Source organism: Solea solea, chromosome 6 (assembly GCF_958295425.1).
Source record: "Solea solea chromosome 6, fSolSol10.1, whole genome shotgun sequence".
NCBI lineage: Eukaryota > Metazoa > Chordata > Actinopteri > Pleuronectiformes > Soleidae > Solea > Solea solea.
The window spans coordinates 14,298,296-14,322,247 of record NC_081139.1 but is presented as its reverse complement, the minus strand read 5'-3'; the positions used below and the strand labels follow the sequence as shown (position 1 = coordinate 14,322,247).

Genomic DNA, 23,952 nt, shown 5'->3' with positions numbered 1-23,952 from the left:
TACACACATACTGTGTATATATATACATACACATAATTTTTAAAGAATTTAACTATTTATTTTCAGTGGTAACACTGTGACACAGATTAAAGGCAGAGACGGAGGAAATGTGATCTTCCTTGCCCAATTTCCCAATTCCATTCAACACTGCTTGCAGCCTTAGAGGTCCCGTGTGTGATAGTGTGGTGTGTTGGGTTTATTATCAGACGTTAAATGTTTTTGAAACCTTAGAATAAACCATTTATATGTCGGCCTACTTTAGACCAGGGCCTTGCTTTATGGTGGCTGCCATCTCGTGATGCTATGTTCCTACAGCAGCTTGAATTGACAAACAACATCCTGTGTTCAGAAACTAACGTGCTTGGGGACATGGAGAGTTGAGCGGAGGAATTCTGTTTCAATATTTTTTACACCTTTTACTTGTCAACACTTTGTTTCTTTCTTTCTTTCTTTCTTTCTTTCCTTCCCACTACTGGGGCAGGTTGTAACACAATCTGGGGAAAATTGTCACAACAAAATATGTATCAATGCAAGCTTATTGTGCATGTGCCAACACTAAAGCATCTTTGAACAACAACAACAGCAAAAACAAACTCATCACTGATGGCTATATGAACAGTGTCAGTGGTATGGATGCTAACACTAGATTACTTTTATAGAACATATTGAATGGAAATCTTTAGCAGGAGGACAGAGGCAGCTCTTCATCCACATAAAATTCAAGGAAATGTGTTTGCCACTTACGGAAACAACACACATGCACACAGTGTTTTGTCTAAAGTCACACAACATAAACTCATAAAGGTTTTGCAATCATCTGCTCAGTGTTACATGGCAGATGAAGTACTGTTTGGTGACTGACCTCGCTGATTTTTCCCTGCCTCACTTCATCTGATGCAGCTTTAAGTACATGTGCAGACACACACACACACACTGTCATACTGGAAAAAAGAAGTAGGAGTAGTTGTAATCACGGGGGATGGTTGTAACCCCGTCCCTGTCAGCCATTGTTTGGCTAGCTGTACCAGCACACATTAGCACTGATGAAATCACACTTAAACTATAAGAACCCTCCATGTATTCTAATACAAGTGATCAAAAATACACTTATCAAATATAGATTTGGTCCAATATTAATTTCTTACCTGAAGATTGTTGTTGTTTTTTTTAGCGTCTTCACAGAGCAATGCAAATTGAATCCACATGCAAGGTCGGGGAGGGCGTGGTTACACATGGAATTGATCACATGACTCTTATGTTACGCCTTATTGGTGAAAGTGACGCTGCTGTTACAACTGTCCCTTCATTTAAACCATCCCGGGTCTCCCTATGTATTTATTTATTTATTTATTTATTTATTTATTTATTTATTTATTTATTCATAATGGATCAATGAAAACAAACCATAAACTACAGCAACACCAACAACAACAACACAAACCTGTTGAGCAGATGCGCATGGCACATGCACGCACGCACGCACGCACCTGTGAGTATGGGCGCGCGCGCGTCTCCCGGGAGCGCCACGGTGAGTGAAGCGTGGACTCGACCACTCCAGTCACGAAAGAGTTAACGGCTGCTGCTCCAGTGTGAGGATCGAGCGGCTGGAGCTTATACTTTGGTTGTTGGCGTTGCGGAGCTTGTGGACGCGGCGGCGGCAGAGGCGTGCGCAGAGCAGCGCGACAAGTTCACAGTAAAGCTGCTGCCACTACACTTACACAACAGCCATGTCGGAGCGAAGGGGGATGCGTTGATTTGACAGCGCTCACTGTTTCTACTACTGATCCTGCGTTTGTTTGTTTGTTTGTTTGCTTGTTTGTTCGTGCGAGTGGGAGAGCAAAGGATAGAGAGTAAGAGGGAGAGAGGGCTGTTTGCTTCCCCTCGCGCGCGCGAGGATATCTTCTTCATGGACGGACAGCGGAGCTTTCACGAGATGGAGAACCCGGCGGAGAACCCCAGCAAGGCGGCGGAGTACCTACAGGAGCTAAACAAGATCATTGAGACCCAACAGGAGCTGCTGGAGAAGCAGAGGGTCCGCATCGAGGAGCTGGAGCTCCAGGTGACGGATCTGTGCGCTGAAAACGTGTGTCTGAAAGATCAACACCAGCGGCACCTGGCCACCTGCAGACTCCAGCTGCAGCAGCAGGGGAACCACTCCAGCCTGGGAGCCATCAAGGAGAATGTCATGCAGGAAAAGTAAGTTGCGTGTCTCTCAGTGTCAGCGTGTGTTTTAGCGCATGCCAAAGTTTACTGTGTCACCAGATTGTTTGCTCCAGGGCCTGGAGAGACACGTCTGCGTGGACATTTATCCCTATCAGCTGGAACCAAATGTCCACCTCACTGTCATGCTCCTGTTCGTCAATGGTCCTTGTCATTTGTACATGGTCCGGAGATTATTTCACGCGCACACACAGGCTACGCACATTTATACGCGTATTGCGTAATATGGATCAGATTAAAAGGCGCACAGTTTCTACTGTACAACAGCATGGGTGTTTATAGTGAGGGGATTTGGAGCGGTATCAGAGTAGAGTCAGTCCGGCTCAGTGGGCGTGACTGTGTTTTGTATGCTAGCCGTGGACATGCCTGTCAGTTCACGCGTCTTTGGTGCTCTGCTTGAGTTCTTTTTCCTTTTCCACCATCTGTGTTTGCAAGATGTTGCCAGTGAGTGATGATGGGATGTGGAGTCGGCGTGTGCACGACAGCGTTTCCCTTATTTTCCCCACCACCGCGGTGGCTGTGATTTTTAAATTGAAAAAAGGCGCAGAATCAGCTCATCAACGCTGCCGCGAGAGTTAATCAAAGACCAAGACATGTCTTCACAGACTGTTGGATAATTATTTTAGCTTGAAAAGTGCAGAGTGAATTCATTTGCGGAGTTTGAAGGCACCATGTGGTATTTTTGTCGTTATTTGGGCACAATTCCAGGTTTGCTCACTGCTTTTAAGAGGCTTTGCACTTTCTTAGGTCACCACCACTGCACAGCATGGGTGTAGTGGAAGTGGAAGTGTAGTGTCTGAACAAAGTACACATTCATTTACAATAAGATATTGATTAGCAGATATTTCAATAGAGGATTTTCAGATTTTCTCTGCTTTTATTGATGCAAATGAGTCTGATTTACTGATCTTTTACCAGTATTGTGTGTCATTTCATAGACCTTTTATAGAAGTGCTAATCCTAAAATATTAATAAATAGCACAAAGTCATGACTAATCTGGGTTAGGGTTAGGTCTTGCATGGTTTCTGTGCAGAAATCAGACATTTCAGGGACTGATATGTTTATATAATGTGTGCAAAAAGTGTTGAAAACACAAACTCACTGGATGGAAGGACATCTTGGTGCAGAAAGAGGATGTCAGTCAGCTGTGCGAGGGATATTTTCACAGAAACATGTATTTTCGATTAAAGTCAATAGAAGCCATGTGAAATCAAAAATGGCAGCCAGTGCTCTGCTACTGAGCAGTCAGTCTGTGAAGACGACACCCTGGGTGATCTTGCATGGTTTCTATTTACTCTCATGGAAAAATCCCTCTCTTTTAGAATAAATCATGTGTTTTCCCCTCCTCTGTCTTTAGATCACTGAGAACATTTTCAGATCACGTATTTTAGATACACAGGATGCAGTCCAGGATCAGTGTGACTTCTAAAGGGAGTGGGCTGCACTCAACAATCTCCTTTATAGTTTTGTCATCATTATTATCATGATGACTATTAATAATTGTTTAGGCTGTCATACAGGCTACCCAATCAAGTTTCATAGGAAATAAGGAAGGGGAACAGGGAACCAGAAAAGCATTTGTTTGATAAATGACATTAACAATTAATCCACTATCAAAATGGCTGGCAATTAATTTTTTGTCAGTCAACTGTTACAGCTCTAATTTTGATAGAGTAGCTGGAAACTCAAATGAAAAATGGTCTGAATGTTCACAGTGAATTAAATGCCTTTAATAATGCTGCACTCCAGTGATTCAGTCATAGCGAAAGGAGATGGAATGAAGATTGAAAAATGAAGCGCAGCAGACACTGAGATACAGTATCCTGCCTTTAGGTCACTACAGTGTAGACCAGGTTCCTAAAGTGGACAGCATCTTTGGGTGTTTTCAAGTCTGAACCAAGGCTCATGTTTTGTCATCCAGTCATAGTCCAGTTCAACCAAACCGCGCGGACAACGCCACACAGTTAGGATTGTTCACCACAAATACAAACAATGGAGCTACACCAAATGAATGCAGTCTTGGGGTTTCTGTTTTCACTCTGATGTTTAAACCTAAATGGGTTTTCACAAGACACTGACCAGTATGAGCAGCAGGCGAGGCGGGCGAGCTATCCTCACTTCCTCTCTTTGGTTCACTTCCTCTCTTTGGTTTGCTAGATTGTCCGTTTTGCACTTCCTACTGTAAGCAAACCCAGCTCTTCTCTTGAAAGCGAACGGAGACTGACGTTTTCAGGCGGACCAGAGTTTGCTTGTTTGGTCCACAGCAGAATGCGGATGAGCTCTCACACGCCGCCTCGCTGAGGAAACCAACTCTGGTCCGTTTAAAGCAGACCAAACAGCTCTGGTGTGAAAGTGCTCTAAAATGATTCTCAGAAAATAACTTTAACACATTTCTTTTTTTTTTTAAGCTCCATGTTCAGTTTCATCTTGGTTACTTTGCGTAAGGCCAATTCATAGTTTCTGCCTCCATCACTAAACGTTGCCAACTGCTATGGCTCCCTGTGTGGATGTTCACATGCAGCCAAACATTTCTGGTGGCACAGATTGAATGCAAGTGTGCAAGTGTTTTATTTTATTTAAAAAAATAAATAAATTGCAACTTATTACTTTAAAGTACTGGCTAATATCGGGGTCTCCTCGATCTTGGCTCACTTTGAAAACAGCCAAGTGACAGCCACAACTGTTGTGGTTACGGCTGTGACTCGGCTGTGTAAAGTCTACTTAAGTTGACCTCGAAGCAAAAGCCACACTGTCCGTTTGCTTTGCCTCAGTAAGTGGATTTGTTTTGTGCACGTTGTTCACACCGGATGTAAATGAATCTAAGGTGGTTTCACCATGTCTACATTTGTGTATGTGTCACTGTGACCTGAAGCTGAGATCACATGATGACGTCATCACAGGCCTTACACAACATTACACGAGTTTGTATTATGACTGGTTGAGTCAGCCGAACTGGATTCTTAAATAACCTTCAACAAAGAGGGAGGAGGAATAAACAGTCACATTTGATAAATTCATACTGTCAAAGTGAACAACCAGATATTTTGATGATGCTGCCAGTTACGCTGCTGCCTTTGCTGAATGTACCTTCACAAAAAAAAGAACCTTTCCTCAGGACAGCTCCACCTGCAGCTAAAACCTGCTTCTGTTTATTTGTGCTGAGTGCAATGCTGCCTGGCCTTTTTAACCTATGACATCATTACCATATTTGCTCACTCATCATTTGTATGGGGCTATAAATAGTTATCAGTGCGGGGGCAGAGGACGAGTGCTTGTGTTTCAGGGTTACTTGTCCTTTAATACCTGAGTGATGAAACATGTGGTTATTAAACAAGGGCATATTTGTTTTTGTTAAAATCACTTGGCTTTGCACAGACACACACACACACAGCTGAGATGGAGTGTGTGGTCAGTTGGACCGAGTCAACTGTTCTTTTTAATGAGAGCATGTTGTTCCCACCACCAGCTGAAAGAGCAGACTGTGTGTGCCGCTGTTCTCTGTGTACTTTGGTGTAATGCCTTGTTTTGGGCACATGTACAGACAGACTTGATAAGTGCAGAATAACAAGCTAAATAAAGCACAAATAGCACATATTTTCGTTCTAAAATTGACAACATACACGTGGTCTGAACAAGATGTGAGTCAGCGACATCAAATCTCACTAAGTAGAAACTGCTGGTTGAACACATCATGTGAGGTGGCCAAGGACAGTTGGATACACGTTTACCCACACGTGTGTGCTTTCTATTCTTCTGTTTCCCTTTAATTACAGAGACCACAGCAGACTCTATGTGGCAGCTTCAGAAACCGAGGACAATACTACCTGACCTCAGGTTTTCGGTGTCATTAAGGTTCGGGTAACCTTATGAACACATTGTGACTACATTTAATCACAGGGCCACAGCACTATTGGCCTAATTATTATAATCATACGGAGTCCACATCATGATATTGTAGTTCATTGGTCCAAAGAGATTGCATTTATAAAGGGTGTCACATAAGGAGGACGTGTGCTGGCATTTTCTGCTTCCCAAATGTTCTCTAATGATGATGAACCAGGCAATTATGTTAGATTTTTTTGCAGCGTTGGTTTACTTTCCAGTCATCATGGCGGACTATCTCATTTAAATATGAGGGGCCGCAGCATGTTTGGCTGCTGTAGCAAAGCAGTTTTTGCTGCTGCTGCTGCTGCTACTACTAGAACTGGAGCATCCTCAGCGCAGCCACTTGGCTCGGACACTGATAGGAGTTAACGCTTGCTATGGTTAAGAACTTATTATTTATTGTATGCGATGGATAATCCCAGCGACCTCATCAATCAAGCAGCAGACACAAATGTTATGAGTCGTGAGGGAACCTGGGTCAAGGGTTTATTGGTAGAAATTAAACATCGTCCATCGTGTGCAATTGAAAACAAAAGTCATCTGGTTTTAATAGCCTTAGAATAAGCCTTTTAGATATACTTAAGGTTAGTGCCTTGATTTATGAAGACCGTGGAGTTGAATTGGAGATGCTGCAATCTCTCTCTCAATCACTCAATCACATTAGGTTCCATTGTCTACCCAAGGAGTGTCCACTCACTTACATGGGATTAATTGAATGGTAAAATCTGATATACTCCATAGTCCACTGCAGTGTTTGGATTGCTAAAACCTTGGTGCTGAGGCTCTTCATCACTTTAGATGCACTCACTGAAGCGAAGAATAGACACTTTTAGGTATTTACAGAGCTGCTTTTCTGTATATTTCATACATTTGGGTCTCCATGTTTGTGTGCCGCGCAGCAGGAGACGCATTAACAGCTCACTGGTCAGCAGAGTTAAGAAAGTGCAGCCAATTTAGAAGTAAAAATAAGAAAGTGAGTGCTGCCCGAGGACATGTGAACATTGGTGAAGTATGTAAGAAAGTTTCATCTTCATGAGTAAGCAGACAGTATGCCACAGCTGCTGTGGGCAAGCTATGAAATATACACTGTTTGTGATGCATTTAAAGCCCAGGCAGAAAACGATTTCACACAGTGAACAGTATAGAGTTTGAAGCCTGGGGATGATATCTCGACAAGCTGCCTTTTGAATATAGAAGATGAGAAGAATGAATAAGATTTCAAAAGGAGGATGTGTTTAAGAATGAAATATTCATGTCTGCTGTTGGAAGTGAAAGAGATGTGCTACTTTACTGCATGGGATTCTGTCAGTGTTCGTGCTCCACATGTAACGTTGTGTTGAAACGATTGTATGGTGGTATGCAGGTAAACTAGCTGGAGAGTTGATACACATTGCACATCAGAGGCTGGAGATTTATGGAGAATACGTTGAAAGTTAGACATTAATGGCAAATTGATGCATTGCCAATCCCTTTGAGGAGAAATAAATCATTACACAGTGGTTACACACAACATCCCCAACAATCCACTGCTATAATAAATGAAAGCTGTCGTACACTGATCCGGGATATGATCTCCTATAAATTATAAATATATAAATGTTTTTCAATATTTTTTTTTTTTTCAGTATGCAACCTTTTCTTATGAGATTGCTTTGAGTTTGCCCCCAGGTGTGAGATCATGGTGTATGACTGAAAACCTAATTAATCTCCAAATCAACAGGAGACATTTGTCACTTATAATGGCTTCAGTAAAGGTCAGTCTAACATGATTTACAATAAAACCACATTTTCCATTATGAATATAAAAGCTGAGTACTGCCACTGTTTTATTGTGACTGTTATACCTCATTAACTAGTATGTTTAACCGTTTGTCAACAATGCCATGTGTGTGGTTAGTTGTGGAATAAAATGGAAATGTAGTACCATATACGTAGATGTAAATATACAAATACAATATTTGTATTCAAAATATACAAATAAATGTCATTCTTTAATACATTTACTAAGGAACATATCTGCATTTTTTGGCAATAATGAGGAAATTAGGATGAGGATTTTCTCTCCATGAATGTATTTGTTGGAATGTCCTCATAACACAACATTTGATCTTGAACTGGCCTTGCACTTTCTGCCGCTTGGCAGCTTATGCATTAGCTGACATTTTAATAAATCGCTCACAATGTTCGTTTCATTTCATTTGCACTTTATTTCTCCCGAGTTTTTAGTTTTACATCAGCAGTGTAAATCAATGTATTTAGCAGAAGAAGTAATCATAAAGCACAGGGAAACAAATGTTAGGTAAGATGAAGCAACCTTTCTGAGCTGCATCTTTGCTGAGGCATAGCACCACTACAACTAACTAGGACTTGGGCAGAGAACAGTGGTGCCACACTTTTGGCATCATTTCTCCTTAAGTGCATCTAGCTGCACTGGAATTTCCTCACCTCTGGATGTAAATTCTGTAGACAGGTGCAAATTGAACACTCCATGATTCCCCAGATTGGCCAGGCAACATTTATTTATCCCAGCTACATCCATATGATTAGAGAGAGTCTTCTCTGGAGCCTGAGTTCATGACAGGAGGAAGGGAAATACACAGAATTTGCAACCTTAGTTGTGACCTTCCCCTTGAAATCTTATATCTAATTCCTCCAGGAATAGACCACCGGCTCTTTGCTAAATTGTGCTCATTGATAACCTTGTGTTAGAGTGCGAGCATGCAATACTGTGTCCTGGAGACGATCAGTACACATTATATACATGTTTAGTTCTTGCCAAGAAACAAGAAAAAGGGTACTTTGAATTTATCGTGCATAAAGACAGTTGCCTTAAAGCCATTATGTGTATTATGTGCATCCCTGAATCCCTGAATCTCTCCCAGTAATGGTAGGATGTTTTATTCAAATAAGAACTGCGCAGAATACAGAGAACACGCTTATATACTTACTCACTTTTATTTTATGTTCATGACTGGACCCAAGATATTTAGCCTTAATATCTAGCACAAAATCATGACTATAACTGTAAGAGGACCGCAGCTGCTGTGGCCGGTGCAGAAATGAGCTGCACACTTTTCTGAGCCATCTTTAGAGATATAGAGATTAAGATAGAGTGTGATGGAGTGTTCATCCAAAGTAAGTACTAAGTATTGCATTTCCTTCAAAAAAATTCTGCATGGTCCGTGATGACATGTCAGTTACAAAGTTTTATTAAACCCTACACTCTGTTATTTTAGTATAGCAGAATAGACCATAGGGAGGCTCTACTGATCATATGGCGGACCTCTTAGCAATTGGCAGAAGTCCAGTGAATGGTACTTCACTTGGTACTGGGTCAATATGTATCATTTCTGCCACAATGGATGGTGTGACATTCAGTTTGAGAGTGGCAGTGGTGCCTCAGCAATCATGTGAATTATCTGTGAGCTTTTGCTCGCATGACTGTGGTCAAATGATCTCTTCTAATCTGCAGTGAACCTCTTTTACTGTTTACTGTTGTCTTAGTTTTTTTCAGTCTGCTAATTACAGATAGAGTATCTTTCAAAGAAAAAAAATGTTGAACTGACAAATATAGCCACATTTTGACGACTGCAAACGTATGCAACCTACGACAGTTTTGCAAGTCTGCAAGCAACACTGACATTCCAGTTTTGGAGAAACAATCGGGTTGACTTAAGTTAAAACATGGAGGATCCAAGTCTCAGACTAATGATTTTTAGTTTTGCATTCGGGCTGCAACTATTTTCTTTAGCTTCTTTAACGTGAATATTTTCCAGATACTTTGATCCAAGGAATAATTAAAACTGTATTGTTTTTGTTGTCGACAAAAGGTTACCCGAAACAATGAATCAAGCATTTGTGAAAATAATTTACAGATGAATCCATTATGAAAATAATTCTTTCAACGGTACAAAATTTGCACTTGAAAAACCTTTGACAATTCGAGCTTAATTGGTTACTTATTTATGCATTTATTGCTTGCAAATGGCAAACACTGTACACTATAAGAGGACTGGTATTTATCCAGTTGACACCAGTTGAGCCCCTCGTGGCACCATCTATTTGAGAGCTGATGATACAATTTTTTCTCTGGGATTTTATCGGATGTGTAAATGGAAGCCATTTATCACTGAGCTGAAGTCATTTCTTTGCCAGCTCAAAGACCTGTCTTTTAGTCTGGCTTGACCCACTGCTCATCCATTATATCAAAGTGGACCCAAAGGCTCATTGTTGAACAAGCTGGAATTGCAGTTTTGTCTGGCAACGTGTCAGTTATCAGGGAGAAAGGTGCATGTGCCAGTGAACATGTTGGTTCATGTCAGAGAATGCATTGATATTCCAGTGGGATGCATGAAAGTGGAAAAGGGCAGGTGGGATTCACAGTCCCCTGAATCATCTGTTCAGTCATGAGCATGACGATCGCAGTGTTAAACACAACACATCAGGAACTTACAACCCTGTGTGGTGATGAAAGCAGGTAGAGGCTTTAATTCTGCATTCACTGTAGAATTACATGATTAGTTAAAACCATCGTTTTGAAACTCTCTCTCTAGATGAGGAAAATAAGTCAAATCCTACTTGAAATCCACTATCTGTGCTGTTTCAAGTTTTCATCCCTCTTCCATATCACGTCGTTTTTTTGATCTAAGTTTAGATATCAAGTGTAAATGCCATGCAGAATGCATTGCAAGTAGCCTACTCCCTTACAAAGGAAACAGTATGTAAAGGAGACTCTGGAAGGCCCCTTATGATGGGTCATGTGATAATATCTCCAGACACAAATCACATGGGAATACAAGGTGGAACTCATGCGTCACCTATGAAGTAAATGCATGTAGAAGATGTATCAAGCCACAACAAAATCAGGATAGACTCAAAGAAGAACTTGTTCCTAATGTTTTACTTATCCCTAGATTATAAAAGATATCTTACCTTAGGCCATACCCTTTTTGAGTCATTTTGACACAACACTTAACAGTTAAACAGACAATGCTGAAAAGATAATTGACTGTTTTGGAGGTTTGGTCTATGCATGTCACCAAATATCAAGGTCTTTTGTGAGTTTAGCGTTGAACCCAGAATCCTAGGAGAACTGTAATCTTCTGAAGCCATATGAGGGGATTTACAGAAAAACTGCGAAAAACATATTCTCTTGCCTTATTAAGTAAAACACTGACGCTGTCAGACTTTGTTCTCCAATGTTTATGTGACCCGTTACCTGCTTATGAAGAAGTAAGTTCTGCAAATGTTCTTTACATTTGGGATATGAGCACAGTGTGTGCTTCGGGCCAAAACCATCCTTGCGTTCATGAAGCCAAAATGGATGCAACAATAGTTCAGAGAGATTTCATTTCACCATCATCCAGCAGGCTGAAAACGAGAACTGCTTTGAGAAAAGATTTTCCACTTAGCTTCTTGTGGGATCCTGTGGATTTCCTTAGGCTCTGTCAGAGGCTGGGTTTGTGTTAAGAGTGAAATGACATAAGCTACTTTAAGTCTATGGATATCAAACATAAACAAAGTCCTGTCATAAATTAATTACAGACATGATGACAGGCTTATATAGAATTTTCTCTAATTATATGCTCATATCATTCTTGGTTCTGGCTCCTGTTGATACTGTTTGGTGCAGGATAATGTACAGTTCCTTTTAGTAGCGATAGTCGATCTAATACTAAAATAATATCAGTGTATGTGGTTTCTAGGACCTTTTTACGAGAATGTTTTATTAGGCATATACTGTTTTCCAGAGCTGGAAGTCAAATATTTGATGGCACTAGTGTTGAAGCTTCTTGGAAGAATACACAAGCTGGTGATGAGCATGTTTGACCTGATCATATCACTAAAGGGACATTGACAATCAGATCACTAAGGTTAGGGGCCAGTCATCAAAAAGCACACCACAATAGCTGCTTCAACAATACCTTGAAAAAGGCAGGCATAAAAAAGTGTGTTGCACCTTTTGTGCCCCTGCATGGAGCAGTCCTGCACAAATAAGTGAGCAATCAAATGTGAAACATGAGGGAAAAAAAAAATGTATTCAAGCAGATGCTGAGCTCTAGCCTGATCTTTAATATTTGAGGCAGCTTATCAAACCATTGATAAGCTGAGGTTTTGCATTTGTAAAACCTATCTTTTGCTTGATTTGATTGGCTTCCTCAGTGTGGCATTGATAAGTGCCTCACATGGAAAAGTTGAAAACATTGTAAGTTAAATGTAGACAGAAATGTGTCACAGAGAGCACCAAACATTTCTTTTGATGCGTATCTATGTCATTGGCCCATTCATTCTGGAGAGACAGGGCAATGTGTGATGTCATCTACCTGTTATTTACCATCTCAGGTTCCAATTCAGGAGACCATAAACATCTCCTTTAAGGTTGATGCTTATCCATTCAATGGTATTTGTAGACATTCCAGCCTGGACTAAATGATATACCAAAAGGTATGACTGTGAACCAGCAATATTATCGTCAAACAATGCCTCAGTTATGTCAGATTGACTTGAGATTCAAACAGTTCCCGACCTTCATCGAGCCATCCATCCATTTTGACAGTTCCTGCCTGCTGAGAGATTGTTCCTCCTAAGGCTGGACTGACCATCTGGCATCTTTTCATAATCAACAACATTTATAAAACAATTTAAAGCAAGAAGAGTGCAGAAACAGTTTGTCACTATCAAGAAAGAGTAAAGGTTGTGGGTCAGCAAGGGCTAATACTGGCTTCTTTGCTTTTCTTTGGTTGTGTGATGAACACATCCAAATGAATCTGTTAATAATGAAGCCCTCACTGACCGCTGCACTTTAAAGCGGGGCGATAAAACGATAACGATAGAACATTTTAATATAATATAAAAACTATATGCACTTGATATAACTTCAAAAGAACTCATTTCATGATGATGGGAAAATGATGACAGCAAACCCTAACAAATCTCAAGTGGCACTGTTACCGATGCAGACCAATAAGAAGCTTGTTGATGACTGCTGTTTGTTGGGAAGCTGAGGCTTCTCTTTGCAGCCATGCTGCCGCAATACTGTGGCCACTTACTGACATTGGGCATAGGTGCACAACAGTTATGGCCTGATTTAATGATTTTGCTCACAGTGGCCTGGGTGGAAAATCTCATTGTTGCAACAGTAAAGGTTCCAAAAATACAACTGGAGAAACAACACATTTTATGATACAAGACTGCAGTAACAAGATGGGTCGACACTGCCCCGCAAGTTACATTAAAATGCGTCAGTGCCTGGGATATTATATGTGACACATTTTGTATTTTTTTCCACGATATAGTGAAATTATAAATTACAGGAGCAAAGACTTTCCTATAGCCTTGTAAAATCAAAGCCTGAGAAAATACTGCATCTTCTCACACTTCACACTGAATTTTAAGTCCGGTGCAAATTTGAGAGCTCACATACTTTGTTTTAACTGAATTATAGTAGCCTATAGGTCTGTGCAGAAGGTATGTGCAGTTATTTCCCCTCTGACCTGACAGGAAGATCAATTTTCATGTTCGATGAACTTATGATTCATGTAGTTGAATAGATACAGTTATACAGTATGTGAGGGCAGCCCATGGCCAAGTGGAAGGGAATTGGGCTTGTAACCAGAGCATCGCTGCTTCAAATGCTGAGACAGGTCAAGGGCTTGTTTGCCCCTGAGCAAAGTGACCCGACCCCATTGTTCCCTGGGTGCAGATAGGTACTGCCCACTGCTCCTGTGCCTAGTTTGTGTGTGTTCACTACTGGTGTGAATAAAGGATGGGTTAAATGCAGAGGTGGTTAACCATGCTGAATCATTCCATGCCTACACCATGCTGAGAGTGCATCTCCAAACAAAACCCCTCTGGGTCTCTGTTTGCTGGTCCACCAGAGGAGATGCAGCTGTATCTGCAGGATGAAGAGGCCTGACCTCACAGCTCCATTGCTCCCAACTCTGACTTCTCTTGCCAGTGTATTCCATTTTTTGTCACAAAACCACTGAGATAGCTGAGAGGATTTGGCTTTTTCAAGACATACTAAGTAATGTATGACATACCACAGCAACCTTTAAAGGCGCAATTAGTAATGTACTATATAGATAAGTATATTATGAAGAGAAATACTTAAAATACTTTTTTGTTAGTTGAGCTCAAGTTTTGATTGTTGAGTCAGTGGTATTGTTTACCAACTCAAAAAAGCACATTCCTGTCTGAGTTTCATTACACAGTGAGTCTTTCATTACACAGTAGGTCAAATATTTGTTCTTTTATAGGGAAAGGGTGATGATTTTACCCTCTTGGTCCTTGGTAAAAGTAAAAACAATGTAGAATTGTATGCGCACTGTATGCGACTACGCCAGTTATATTGTGTGTTGTAATTCAATTTGAAAGCAGAGAACCTATGCGACTAATATACTTCTAAGTCACAGTGTAAGTTATTACCTGGGAGAAAGTCTTCAGTTTTAGGGGTTTATAATCTCTCATTATGACAGGATAGTAAGGACAGTCAAAAGAGTCTTTGTGCTTTCATGCCTCATGCATGTGTTCTAATGGTGAGCAGTTTATACCACATTTAACTAAAAATCAAGGTTTATATGTAAAATATTTAAATTTCAAGTGTTTTGTCCTGAGCTCCATTAACTTTGTGCTGCATAAAGTCCCTGTTGCATATTACAAATTAAGTTCTTTAGACCACTTTCTCATTTATTGGGTTGCTTCTATCGCTTTACTTGCTGTGACACAACCTGTCCCAAACCAATTAACATGCCTTTGTATGAACGTGTGCTCCAAATGTGCGGGTCATCCAGACATTATATTCCTCAGCAGCACATCCATTATGAGTCGTGATGTAGCATCTGTGGCAGTTAGGCTAATTGCAAAAGCTTTCTGCAAACTAATTAGCTGCACTTGCTGTGTATGAAGACAATAGTCATCCATACTGCTGCAACATGCAGACAGCTATCTCACATACTCCCTGCAAGTCCAAGGTCTCGCTTATTGATTAAAGATCGTTTTCTCTCTCCAGTCTGTCCAAGCTGCCTCTTAACAATGAACTTCACCGTAGAATTATCTGAAGCAGATCAAGCACAGTTTTTCCCCCTGAACAAAGGAAGCATTTATAGCCCCTTCATAACATTCTTCTGTCAAATGCCAAATTGGACCAGTCACTTGGATGCATGTTTTCATTCTCTGAAGAGATATAATTGGCGAAGCTCTCGGTGATGACAACTTTATTAAAGCAAACATCTGCAGCTTAAACTCCACCCATTAGCTCACTTCCGCCATTCTGTCTTTACCAGCTGCACCCACCTCCCAGAGTATGAAGAACCCAGATATCTTTTCCGACCTTTCTGTAGGTGATGAGGTTTTGAGCGTAAGCGACAGTAAGCTCCTTCATTGGCTTTAATATTGCTGTGACTCATGCCCTATTTGCTGTTAGTCTGCCTCTCTCCCAATTAAATCTCAGTGACGGAAAGCTGTGGTTAGTGCTTAAACCTATAATAGATACATTTAACTAAGGATTCATACTTTTAAGCAAATTATTTATATCTGAAGGAGAAGCTTTGTGTCCTTTTTTTGGAAGGGGGATTTGAATGTTTGAGGATAATTTTGCACCAACAGTGACATAGGCCAAGTTTGAACAATATAGTTGTAAATAGGGTTGATATGATATCACTTTTTTGTGTCTGATACGGATATCAGTCCAATACTTTCCGATAATTTTATACCTCCTAAACAATGAAACTGTTGACAACACATTTGTGCTGATGCATTTACCGCCTACAGTCATTTCAAGCAATTTCAAAGACACAATTCTCCAACTATGTAACAAATATTCTTCCCCCACAAAGATGAAATAATCCACCCACAACATGACTCATCTAAAATGCTTTTGCTGATTTTTACTTACATTTTTAAAGTCTGCACATAGTGAGGCATGCTATGTATAGGATTTTTGGATTGTATCTGATTTTACATTTTTATCCTTCCAATATCCGATCTCTTTGAAATCCTCAGTCTCAATGTTGGAGTATTAGAGTGGATATGGTGTCATCATGAGGGTCATGTTGATGTATAATGAGCAGTCCAGATGGGATTAACCCCTGTCCCTCCTTGATGTTTGTAGTGAATATCCAGATCAATTTTGCTCTGCCAACCACTGACTCTGGATCAATGACCTTGATCAATGACCACCAATTGTGTTCAAAGTCAGCTGCTAATGGCCCATTGCTAATGTTAATTCAGTCTCATGTTGGGTGTACTTGTTTTCCACCTACGCTGGTTTCCCTCCCCTGGTGATGTTGCTGTGGTCTGTTTGTAGCAGAGATCAGCAGTGGGTGGGACTGAATAACCTAGCTAACTGTGCTTTATTGTGCACTTAATAGGACCATCATTTAGAGTTCAGGTTTCAGGCACTGTCACAATAGCTTCACTTTCCAGACCTGTGGCTCAATTTGTTGCAGTACAATATGTATTTATTTATTTATTTTTTTTAATTTCCATTAGGTAACACCAACATAACCAGCCTCATATGGTTATATCATTTTCTGATATAAAATGTACTTAAGTATTAGAAGTAAAAGTATCTAAACAAAGTGAGCAATTACAATTTAGAATATGACATTTATTGTGGCTTCTTAACAATAAAAGCATAATAGAAACAACAACTTTAAAATTAACCTCCTGTCATAAACGCTGACAAGCTCTCTCTCTCAATCTCCCTGTCTCTGCTTGTATTTTTAAAACTTTTGGAGTTTGTGGAGCTTCTAGACACACAGTGCTGTAATTCAACTTGGAGACGAAATCTGCGGTTTATCTGCGTGAGCTCGCTAGCTCACTAGTTGGCCGCTCAGCTGACAGCTGAAACAGCTGATAGCTGAAACCCGGTGTCCGAAGTGTACAACACAAACGCGAAGACAGGAGACCAGAAACCAGAGCCTTGGTGTCGGACACGGTAAACAACGAGCCGCTGGTGTCATTTAAGTCTACTTAAAGCCGAAATCTGCGGCTAACAGCTGAGCGGCTAACAGCTGAGCGGCTAACTGCTGGCCGCTACAAACAACTAGCGACAACAAACAGGCATTATGTCACCAACTCAACTTTTATTTTGTTATAGTGAGTAACGAAAATGGTTAAGGGAAATGTATCGGAATAAAAGTAAATGTCAGAAATATAAATAACGAAGTAAAGTACAGATATGTGAAAATGATACTTAACTACAGTAACAAAGTATTTGTACTTCGTGACATTACAACGTTGCTTTTAAATATCTCTCTTCTACTTAAAACAGTAGCCAGCCATTGCTGAACCAGAAATCACACAAGTACCACGTGCTAAATGCTGTAGACAAGAAGAATACAGAAGGAACCACTCTGGCCAAGGTGCCATGTTTACATCATTGCCTGTTGGAGCTGATAAAAACCCAAGTCCGTTGAGTCATTTGACCCGAGAGTGAATGCAGATGATGTTGATTCCATTTGGCAGATTTAAGTGGGTGTTAAAGGCTGGAAGGTGGAAAGTGAAGACCTCTTCACTACAATGAAAATAAAACAGCTCAAGTCCACAGATTTTTATGTCTGCAAACTCAAGATATTAGACTAGTGAAGTCGACGAGACATCAAAGTATCACCATAATTTATCTCTTTAAAGTTTACAAGTTCCACTAACAGGGATATTTCACTCTGACGGCTATATACCACAGCACAGGACGAAAGTGCTCCCCCTCTCACCCATCCCAAGTTCTACTTGCTTCAAACCTAACATCTGCAAACAGCTTTGACCTGCTGAGGTTTGCAGGGTGCTATAATGATTTGACTGTAGCTCTTAAACTGTAAATCTGTGGGACAGGTGGCCTGTCTGAAGTTTAGAAAAAGTACACGGTGTCCCTTGCAAGTTTGCCTGTGGGTTTTTGTGCTCTCTGAAACATCTATTGACCAACACTGGAGTTGAAATGTGATACAAGCCAGATGTTCAGACTTTATCCTGTGTGCAGAAAAAGTCTATTTATAACTTTTTTGTTCAAATGAGTGGTTTTGAGGCTTTTACTTATTTGGCGTGAAATTATATTTGTCAGCATGAGAGAATGAGTCTGAGAGGGAGAGCGGGTGTCTGATGCCAAAAGTGAGAGCTAGTAATCCTGGTTGAACAGCAGTGCTGTCTCTGGGCTCTGGGGTTGGATACAGGTGAAACATTATTACGATTTAAAGGCCTCAAATCAGTGGATATTGAACAATAATGTGATGAAATGTTAGATGGCTAAAGAGTTTTGCTCCTAAACTTCACTGAGAAAAGGAAATAGTTTACAAAATGACTTTCATTGGATGAAATAAGTAAATCAAACAAGACAGCTTGCTTACCTTATCTTGAATTAACCTAATTTATTTGTAGTAGGTGCTACCAATCAAAGTAATTGTTTAAAGTTTGTCAGGCATTTCCTTTTTTCAGCTACATACAGAAAACAACAAAGAAAGGTTCAACACAGAAACATTTTGCGAATCATTCCTATAAATTACGTATCATTTCACAAAGAATAGACAGGATATCGATATGTAATGATATGAAAGTAAAAAAAGTATCGTCACATAAATTGTAATGAAATGTAAATGAAAGTCTACAGAGGAAGTGTGGTCGATAATACATTTAATGTACAGATTTTTTCAGATGTTGTATTTGTTAGCTTGGTGTACTGGTGATGTGATGCATTTGAAGATACTCCATTGCACACATGCCATTGCATTTAAGGCCAAGTAGAACAAGTAGTCATGTGACCAGAGTGGCAGTCACATGATAGAACAGAAGCCCTTAACAGATCATATGCAATTAAATCTCAGAGCAATTTATTAATAAAAACAGGCTTAGTTTTATGTCATGTTTTCATCTGACTTAGAGACCGAAAAACCAAAAAGAACTTAGGTCAACATTTCTTTTTCCATTTAACCCTCAGTGCTGAGGATGTACCAGGCTTTTTCTTCGAGGAAGCCTTGGGTTTTAATAAGGTAAACTGCAAACCAGTGCCAGAGTGTGTGCTCTATGCAAATACAACTATAATTTAGATTTCCAACAGTTCTTAAAATTGTAAATGATCATCAAAATGTGTACAGGCAAGTTTGTGCAGCAGAATAAATCAATCTCTGTAGACGTCAGCTTTTCAGTTTTACTTTCTAACTGTGGTAAATCACTGCTTATGTCACCGTGCGGGGCCCACATACTGTATCTTTCGAATTACAGCCACAGCCAGACGGCGGAAGGATATCTGTGTGCCTGATGCTGCAGAGGAAATGAAAGAACACTGAGACACTTCCTGTGATCTCTTGTCAGGACGAGGAGGCATGTTATACAATCCCTGGTCTTTACTGTTTATCTGGTCACAGATGTGCAGCCCAGGCCAGTGTGGCTACACTGTGGTCTCTGTGGATTTAATCTCACACGTTCCCATGCTGCACCAGACCACAGGCAGGCTGCTTTGGCCAGGCTGAACTGCAATGAACTTATAAGTCAAGGCCACTGCCCTAGATTTTGGCATCTGTTGTTAGAAGGGGGGGGGATTATGGCAGCACCTACAGCTACAGTTACATAATACTGTCTCTTTGTTATAGTGCCAAGGCCAGCTCAGAGAAGACATTGTGCTTTCACATTATTCATACATTTTATACTTGAGTGCTGCTTGTTATTTGGATTTTAATTAATGAATAACGTTAAATTTAGATTGACATCACAACCCCTCCAGTCATGACGAGGCATACCAAACATCTGTCGTGAATAAGCCATAACTGAGACTGCACAAATGAAGTTTTTAAGGCACAGTGTGTAACATTTAGAAGGTTTTATTGACAGCAATTGAAACTTTTACCCACAAATATGTGTTTAGAGGTATTTAATTGAAATAAGGCTGTTTTTCAAGTCTTTAATATGTTTAATATGTTGTAACAGCAAGGGCCTTTCTTTCAAGAGGCTGAGATCCTGTGCTGCCGTACAACAGCCCATGTGGATTTCTATTTTGCTTTATGAAGAGGAAGCAAATGAAAAAGACCAGCACTGCCTACATAAACTCAGTCCATAAACCACCAAAGAAGAAAGAGGAAACAGCAGAGACAGTGGAAGTATGGAGAATTGTAAAAGAGTGTTTACATCCTGTCTGGTATGTGAAGGTGAGCCGAGGAGGCCTGTATTAATTGTGTCCACTGGTCTACCGATTTCCACACTTCCCATTCATTGTCTTTCTCCACAGCTGCGCAGTGCATTCTGGTAGTGAAGTTTTGCATTTCGGGAGACATGATGTTGTGCCGGCTGCTGCTCCATTTGCATGGAGTTGAAGCCCAGGCTACTTTATGCAAATCAGAGGCGTCAGGTGCAACCCACTGCCTCACAAAACTACATTGATTTGAACCACAGGATTTTTATTTTCAACAATAAAACAAAGGCAGCAACCATCACTGCGTGGCTTCCTTCACTTCAGGAATCTATTCTAAAACAAAGTTCAGTGAACCATTCTGTCACAAAAGGGAAAGATTCCCAATGAAGCTGCCATGTTGTTCTGGCTTGAAAATCCAGCATGATTGAAAGCGTTTGTCCACTTCAGGTGCAGCCAGTGTTTTGGCGATTGTAGGAGGCACCTGTCAGTCATCTGTCATCATAAAATGACAACTTGGTGCCATTCTAGCTTCGGTTGACAGATATGTGGCAGGATATATATATAAAGATAACTTTGGTAGAAGAAAATCTTCAACCCACTGTTCTACTATTGAGACAGCACAGACAGTCTGATGTAGACACAGAGATAAGTGTAAGACTATAATTGTCTGTCTTGGGGCTGTTTCTGGACATGTGCATGCTCCTGGAGCTGCTGTGGCGATGAAGAGGGTCCAATCGTTATGTGTTGTTCTGGCTGGGAACAACTGCCACTCAGCTGCTGTTGCATTTCAGTGCTAGTATTTTTCAAATAGAAAAACAGAGTATGGAGAATTTTTTTTTTTTTTTTTTAATTCTAGTCATTATTCTTCTTATATTGGTCTTATTTTCACCACATCAAAATAAATGGAACCTTTTGTTGAGTCGACCACGACATTTTGACCCCACTTTGCTTCTTAATTGTGATGGTGGGACTCCTCTCCTGTATTTACGTTTATCTAATCCTGGGTGTGTGGAGACGGTGGTGGAGCTGAATAGAAAGTGCTGCCTGGGTTATGATCTCTGGACTCCACTGTGAGACGATGCTCTGCTTTTCCTCTGCCCCACTTTCTCCACCGCAGTTTGTGAGTGTGTGTGTGTGTGTTAGAGAAAATGTCTTTGTGTGGCACATATACTGTACACGGAATGAGAATGAGCTGCCCCCTGCCTGTGATTGATAATGTGCCTCATGATTTATGCCATTTGATGAGGCAAGTTTCAAGCTGGGACCGTCTGTCTGCTTGGACTACCTGCTAATGATGGTCCACAGCAGCCTGAGTTCCAGGGACCTTCACCTGGGCACACACACACTCCCAATTCATTACACACACACACACACACACACATTACCTCTTATTTATTACATGCAAAAGTGACTTTGGGTAAATTTGATACAATAACATTTCCACCTCAGCTGAGTGAGAACATCTTTTTCTGATTTTCATTTTTTGTCCGAATTGACCAAAAATATTGATGGATTCCACCACGGCTGTGGTCTCTTGGCCTGGTCGATCGATTGGCCGATATCCTCTGTCCAACCAAAGACTCATTGTTACTTTCACAAGGAGAGAAGCGCTTCGTTAATAGCTTTCCAGGATAAATCAATTTCACTCGACAGAGGGAGGGACAGACTAACTGTGAAATGTGGAGGCGTTTTGAAAATAAGAATCTGCTCCAGCCATTGAGCAAATTTCTCTCCTGCAGAGAGAAGAGCACATTTTCTTATCTCTCTGGTGTTTCTGACATTTTTCCTGAGCCTGGAAAAAAAAAGAAATGGCAGAGCTAAGTTGAGTTTTTGCTCCATGGTGTAGTACCAGTGCATCACCTGAGCAGAGGGCAGGAAAAGGCAGAGGAGGTGAGGTCAGAGCTGCAGCATGGCCCTGGAAGGGGGTCTGAATGACAGGAACAGAGGGGGGTGTGGAGATAATGCAACAGGAAGAGCCTGCTTTGAAAATCTTGCCTCAACTTTGACTTGTTTTGGTGAGGCAAGGAGAGGAAGAGAGAACGTGAGATGAGGGCTGCTGAGTGACATTCTCCAAAGGAATCAGACCCTTCATTTATTATTTAACAGTCCTCTGGTTTCTACAAGAAAACGGATGACTATATGAGGCCTACACATTCATAGCGTACTGCAAAAATGTGAATGTATTCAATTTTTCTGGAAGTGTGTGTAGTTGTTAGGGGTGCCGCTCAACAAGCTCACGGTTCAGGTCTGTAACTAATGATTATTTTCCTAAACCATTAATCTATTGATTTCTTTCTCAATTAATCGTCCATAAAATGTCATAAAATGTGGAAAGATGGTGTTCTCAAAGGTCCTGTTTTGTCCATGAACCAAATTTATTCCGTTTTAATGATTTATTTGTTATATGGGAGCAAAGAAACCAGAAAATAATCACCTTTAAAAAGCTGAATATTCAGAAAGCCCAAACCAAAACCACAAACAGTACATTTTTCAGTTTTATCTGCGTAGCTCACCAGGAAGAAGGAAAACATTGACATTAGTTCTCTCTGTTTTGTCTAAAAATATAGTTTGCAACCTTATTCACAATGTAAAGTGCAACATAAACTCAGTGTGTGGTGTAACTGCACTTTACTTGTGTGTCTGCTTTGTGTTGCCGTGGTTTGTGTATTAGTTTTCATTTCGTTATGGAATTTTTCAATATGCAAAACAATTCATACCCGCAAATGTACCGTTTATGTTGCGTTGAATATTATCCCCTCAAAGTAGGATTGAGGAAAAGGCAGCTGTTAGCTGTGTTATTGAATTATTCTTGTCGTATTCAGTGCAGCCACCCGCGGGCTTTTAATAACCAGCTTTATTTGGACAGAGAACTGCACCGCTCGATTGAAAATAGAGATAAAGCCACATGACATGTGATTAAAGGAGATGGAGGTGTCACTCCTCTTTGGACTATAGTGTAGGGTTTTCACAGTCTCACTTCCCACAAACCAAATTTGCATAATCACATTGCTGAGCGCAGTAAACAGGAGACGGTGGACCGTTTGTGTTTTATCTGTCAGATATCAACATTTCTTTGTTCTTATATTAGCTCCCAAATGCCCAAAGAAATGAGCTCAGAGTCCTCGAGAAGCTGAGCTTTGCGTTATATGAGCAGCGACAAAGGCAAGGGAAGTTACACCTCCACCGGAAACATTTCACATGTGCTTTGTTCTGCTCTGCTGCTTGCCACTTGCTCCGTTTGTCCACCAGTCGCAATTGAAGGGAGTAATTAAAAAGAATGAATGCTACACCTCTTATTCAAAAACACGTTTTTGTGTGCATCTGTATGTTCCTTAGTAAGTTTAGTTAGGTTTTGGCTTGACAATGGTCAAAAGGCAACTCTATATTGTCCTGTTTCACAACCTATAGTAATTAGTGGACAAAATGTAATCCTATTATGAAAATCATCATCACAGGGGGTCCAATATTTTATAAGGGTTGATTAATTCAGCTCCACCCCCCACACACAATTTTAATGTATTTACTTCACCATGGCCTGAAAATGTGGTGTAAAATCATATTCGTTGTCAGTCTGACTACAACCCAACCGGTCATCGTGTCTTTCACTTCAGTATTTGATTGATAGGTTGATCGTCCTTGCTGTTGCACTGACAGATGCTCAAGTTAGTCACAAACGTGTCGGAATTGACACAATCTTGCTCTTTTTTAGTAGTATACAGCCAGGTGGTAT

General features: G+C 40.5%; 1 protein-coding gene across 4 annotated transcripts in view; it reads left to right on the top strand.

Moving 5' to 3' along the window:
* Positions 1–1,544: 1,544 nt before the first annotated feature.
* iqsec1b (IQ motif and Sec7 domain ArfGEF 1b) overlaps positions 1,545–23,952 on the top strand; it is a 159,691-nt gene continuing 137,283 nt past the window's right edge. For 3 of the 4 annotated variants that reach the window (XM_058631294.1, XM_058631293.1, XM_058631291.1), the window contains exon 1: positions 1,545–2,196. In XM_058631294.1, the coding sequence (XP_058487277.1) occupies positions 1,907–2,196 (290 nt within the window). In that variant the 5' untranslated portion in view covers positions 1,545–1,906. The remainder of the gene's footprint in view (positions 2,197–23,952) is intronic. The other variant, XM_058631301.1, reaches the window with a different exon arrangement.